We start from the raw sequence: 5,135 nt of genomic DNA, 5'->3' as shown, positions 1-5,135 counted from the left end.
CAGCTGCCCAGCCGCTGCGGCACCGCGAGCGCGGCGGGCACGCCCGCGGCGGCGAGCGTGAGAACAGCAAGCTCACTGCCAACAATGACCACGTCCCCTGACGCAGCCAGGGCATCGGGCGTGAGCGCGTACAGGTGGCCGACGCCGTGCGCCAGCCACGTGTCCTGCAGCTGCCCGTGGCTGTCGAGTGTGTAGTACCGCACGTCCACGAGCTGGCCGCCGCTGCGGTGGGGCAGGGCGATCGCGGCGACGCGCCCTCTCGCGGGGTCCCGCGGGTGCTCCACCGACGCCATGCCGACGCCTGCGAGCTCCAGTATTGCTCGCGGCACGCGCATCCGCGCAAACCAGTCGGCGGCTGCTTGCGGCAGCTGGCCGGGGACGGGGGCTTCCAGCGGCGGCGCGCGCGCGAGGACGCGGGTGTGGGCGTATTTGTTGCGCAGGGCCGGGTCGACCGCCGCTTCGGGGGCGGCAGGTGGGCCTGGAGGGGCGCCCGCTGCAGGCCCGTGCTGTCGGGGCAGCGGGTGTTGCTGGGGGTACTGCTGCTGGTACTGCTGGTGCTGCTGCTGGTGCTGGCCAGGCGGCTGCTGAGGATGCGGCGGCAAAGAGCTCGGCGCAACTGGCGGCCTTGGCAGCGGCGTCGGGCTGCGGGTGGCTGCGGTGCGCACAAGCGAGGGTGGCCGGCGCCTGACTGGCATGGTCGGCGAGGGCGACAGGGTCTGCCACAGCCGGTGCGCCGCCTCGCAGTACCTGCATCGGTATGGTGTGCAACGGTGAGCTTGCGCCGGCCCCTGCTGCGAGCACCGCTGCAAAAAATATGCCGTGCCTGGGCGCGCAGGAGGCCAGAAAATGATGGTGGCTGGCTCAGCGCATGCCGCCGCGCTGCGCACATGTGGCGGAGGACCCAAGGCGCGAAAAATTAGAAAGACTTGCCTGCACAGCGAGCCATGCATGCTATCAGCTGTACACGCGTGGCGCAAGCCGCGGGCCAGCATCCTGTTGGGTGCCGCCAGATCAACTTGTCCCCTCTTCACGCTATACTATATAGAACTAAGATGTCATTGTAACGGGAAAATATATAGGTACGGTAGCCAGCAGCGGTTCAGATCACGTATGGAGCGAGACGAGTCGTCGCATGAATTCTTTGATGTTGCATGTTGAAACACCGCCATCGCAAAACAATCCTCTACTTGAGTTTTCTCGCGCCTCCTAGATGCGCGGTCACTCATGGCAGAAGACGCTCGGCAGCGCGGTCAATCACTCATCACTGTTCAACTGGAGTTCCGATCAGAGTTGCAGGAGCCACAAACGCGTCTTGACACCCCAGCACCCAGAATCTAGCTTCAACTCAGCCTGAACAATTTTGAACGCACAGTGCATCACGGATACCAATGCCCACCACTAGGGCACTGGCGCACATGTGGCCATGAATTGGATGAAATCAAAGCTGTCCCTCCCGCGCTGGCGCCTGGCGCAGCAGAACTCCCGTCATTCTAGCCTGCAGCGGCATGCAAAACTTGCAGCTCTGCGCCTTGAGTTGCCTCAGCATGAACGCAACAGCAGTGCGTGATACAAGATGATCTGCGTCAGGAGACCAACCAAATGAAGTATCTGGGGCTGCACACCTCAAGTTCCATCTTGAAGACCGTTACCACCTCCAACGCCAACACACTTCCGGCCAACCTAGCCGCTGTGAAACTTTCTGTACAGGCCAATCAGTGATATCTCAAAACATGGTCACACTGTCGACGGTGCTGCTGCTAATAGAAGAGCTTGTACTGGTGCTACTGTTACCGCTGTTGCTGGAGCTGCTGCTGCAATTGCTATTGCTGATGCCGCTGCTGCAGATGCTACTGCTGCTGCTGCTGCTGCTGCTGCTGCTGCTGCTGCTGCTGCTGATGATGATGATGATGATGATGATGATGATGATGATGATGATGATGATGATGATGATGATGATGATAATGATGATGCTGATGCTGATGCTGATGCTGATGCTGATGGTGATGGGTTGCAAGTCAAGGTCACCATACTGTACCTGCGTGGCCCCAGGCGCGCCCAAGGGCCTTGGCGGGCCCGAGCGGGCCTTGGGACTGACGGGAGGCAGCGAGAGGCTCATGCTGGTGCTGCAGCAGCTCCTGCTGTTGCAGCAGCGCCAAACAGCCACTGCATTTCGTCCTACTAATGGCGGCCAGGCGCCGACGTGCGCAGCAGACTTTGCCTGTGGATGAAACAACCGGATTGGCCCTGTGGCTGCTGCGCTGCGGGCTCCAATAACAGGAGTTGAGCTGTGCCAGGCGCAAGCAGGAGAGGGGGCCTGACAATGGGCTATCGTGGGTTCGCAGGTCAAGGGGTGCACACCTTCCCTGGGCATTGGCAGGGCGGCCATCTGCGGTCGACTCCGGTCATTCTCGGTTCGCGCCGCTGCAACCGACAGATTAAAGAAGGTTTCGAGCAGCAGCAAGTGAGCAAAAAAACCATCATGCAAGGTGACACTCCCGCACCCGCCCCTAATACATCACAAGACACATGTGGCACCCGCACCGCCTGCCACCTGGGTCGTGTCGAGTTTGCCCTCGAGCTCGGCGCAGCTGGCAGGCCCCTTTGCCACCCTGCCCGGTGGCCCTGACTAAGAAAAGGCCTCGCATGCAGCTGCAGCCTGCAGTTATGCAGGGGTGGAGGCTGGAAATTGTGTTACATACATACCATCGGTATCCGCGCTACCTGCCACCTGGGGTTGCGTTGCTGCTGCCGTCGAGCTCATCACAGCTGGCGGGCCCCACGGCGGCCCAGATGACGCAAGTGCTTTGCATGCAGCTGCACGTGCAGCCTAGAGTCACGCAGGACTGCGGGCATACACTGAAGTAAACACCGGACGTTGTACACCGTTTGCATTATTTGAAAGCTATTTAGACCTCACACTACATATTACATAATGTTAGCATCATCGTTGTACCGTTGTGCGCGCGCAGCGATCACGATCTTCCTGGCATGGCTCCTGAAGCTACAGATTACGGTAACATGCGTCCATTCGACGTCACTGGTCTGTTTGATGTCTGCGAGGATGAGTGGTAATTGCTTGCCAGGCCTCCCCGGCTACCGTGTTCAGCTACGACTATTGGTTCCCCGCTATCCCGGGGCTTGATGCGTGAGAGTAGCCCTGCTGATATCAATTCCTTTGCTGGCTGCTGCAGGAAACAATGGCAACAAGCGCGGTGCAGGGGTGCACCATCGGTACTCTTCTTGATGAGGAGACTACAGGAGAACAGCAGGTAGCCGATAAGGAGGCTGAGCTTAGGGATACCAACGAACTCAACAAGGGCAGGCTATTGCAACAAGATCTGGCAGCCGTGCAGCAGCAGCCGGCAGCCCTGCAGCAGGAGGAGCTTCCGCAAGCGCAACCGTTAGGTGCGGCAGGGTTGTGCACATGTTGAAGGCCAGGCTCTATATACATACTACTACAATCCTTTAGACTCGCACGCATGATATGCTGAAACATATGTATTGAAATGTGTCTCGAGCTGTCAGGGGATCTGTCGCTCGCGTTTGCACATGCAGGCGGCTGGAAATGGTGTCCCATTAGCAAGGAACGGTCAACTGCAGCATTTGTAGCTTGTGACCTAATCTGTGGCAATTTTGTCCTGCCACTGGGCTGGCCTCAGATGGCCAACCACTACTGTGTTTTAAGCACCAAAATTTTAGCTGTTCCGCACATCGTGGTTGCCGCAGGACACCTGCATGACATACTGCGGCAGCAGCAGCAGCTGTCTCAGCAGTCCTCACAGGTCCTCCAGCACTGCTGGCAGCTCTTGCAGCAACAGAAGCAGGAGTCCCAGCAGTTCTACCAGGAGCAGCAGCTCTTCCGGCAGCGCTTCAAGCAGCAGCAGCAGCAGCAGCAGCAGCAAATCATCCAGCAGCAGCCAATCGTCCGGCAGCTGCAACAGCAGCTGGACCGGACTCTGCAGGAAATCACGTCACCGGCAGCTTCGCACAGCGGCACACTAGCAGCCTCCAGCGTCGATGAGGGCAGGCTTGCAGAGCTGAGGCGGGCGCTGGGGTGCAAAGTGGTGGTTGTCAGTGATGAGGCCTGCGAGCAGCCTGTGAACCAGCCACGCCAGCCAGTGGCGACTGCACTTGTCCCCGGCATTGGTGATCCAACCGGCTGCGAGGGGGGGCCGAGAAGGGGTGCTAATGTGACTACTGGCGCTACTGGTGGGGCTGCGGGGCCAAGTCCAAGGGATGGGACGGGCGCAGCAGGCGGCGGCGGCGGGTCTGAATATGCCGGGTCTGGAGGCGATGCTACTGGCACGACTGCGGTGCGCACGATCAACCGCGAGCTGCGTGGCGGGCTGTTGAGCCCCGCAGATCTAGAAGCTCGAGTGTGGCAGCTGATTTGCGAGCTGCAACAGGACTTCGACGACGTGGCTTGCTTGAACGACTTGGATGGCTTTGACTGAGCCCTTGGTTGTTTCATCCTCTCCAGATAGAGCCCTTGGTACATTGATGATACAACCTGCGGTAAGACTGTTGACAATGCTGCTGCTGCTGCTGCTGCTGCTGCTGCTGCTGCCGCTGCTGCTGCTTGCCTGATGCTCGAGTTCTGGGGCCTCAGGAGAATGTTCAGGGCAGGGTGGCTGGCGTCTTGCATCGCGGTGCGGCAAGGAACTATATTCAATATCTTCATCCTATTTGGTCAGTTGTAATAGTTTGTGTGGGGCGTCGATGTTTGGGCAGGGTCCATGGGGGCTTCAGCGGCCTGTACATTACATTACATTACATCACGCTTTTCCAGCAGCGAGGGGAAAAACCCTGGCTCCCCAAAGGGGTAACGCCCCTAACCGTAAAGGCCAGAGGAGGAAGCGGGTGCGGCCAAGTCGGGAATTAGTAAGAGGGCGCACGCCTCCTTGGCAGGAGAGATAAGCAAGCCTTCTTCCAAGCGGGGCGGTCAGAGCAGCGGTCGTCGAGGTGAACGGGGACATCGATCCCTATGGCAGCACAGTCTCGCCTCGCTACGTCAAACCATGACACGCGTGGCCGCCCCACAGCGCGCGGGCCGGGGGCGGCGCTCCAAAGCGCCAATTTGGGCAGCCGAGTGTGGGTCATGCGCATCGTGTGACCCAGTTGGCGCAGCCTGTTGA

At 59.6% G+C, this 5,135-nt stretch overlaps 3 protein-coding genes across 3 annotated transcripts in view; 1 reads left to right on the top strand and 2 right to left on the bottom strand.

Annotated features, from left to right (window-relative positions):
• MNEG_10737 (hypothetical protein) overlaps positions 1-335 on the bottom strand; it is a gene marked incomplete at both ends in the record, with an annotated part of 1,590 nt that extends 1,255 nt beyond the window's left edge. The window contains one exon of the mRNA XM_014040793.1: positions 24-335. Within this exon, the coding sequence (XP_013896247.1) occupies positions 24-335 (312 nt within the window). The remainder of the gene's footprint in view (positions 1-23) is intronic.
• A 1,512-nt stretch (positions 336-1,847) lies between these two features.
• Positions 1,848-2,116, bottom strand: MNEG_10736 (hypothetical protein; the record flags this gene model as incomplete). The annotated part of the gene is made up of 2 exons (XM_014040792.1): positions 1,848-1,994; positions 2,036-2,116. The coding sequence occupies 2 exons, from the start codon at positions 2,114-2,116 to the stop codon at positions 1,848-1,850; spliced, it is 228 nt and encodes a 75-aa protein (XP_013896246.1).
• Positions 2,117-3,197: 1,081 nt separating this feature from the next.
• Positions 3,198-3,405, top strand: MNEG_10735 (hypothetical protein; the record flags this gene model as incomplete). The annotated part of the gene is made up of 1 exon (XM_014040791.1): positions 3,198-3,405. A coding segment is annotated over one exon (208 nt), but the record flags the coding sequence as incomplete, so codon positions are not given.
• Between the last annotated feature and the right edge of the window lie 1,730 nt (positions 3,406-5,135).

This window comes from Monoraphidium neglectum (genome assembly GCF_000611645.1).
Source record: "Monoraphidium neglectum strain SAG 48.87 unplaced genomic scaffold scaffold02438, whole genome shotgun sequence".
NCBI classification, from domain to species: Eukaryota; Viridiplantae; Chlorophyta; class Chlorophyceae; order Sphaeropleales; family Selenastraceae; genus Monoraphidium; species Monoraphidium neglectum.
Note: the sequence above shows the minus strand (reverse complement) of the source record. Positions and strands in the feature narration are given on the sequence as shown.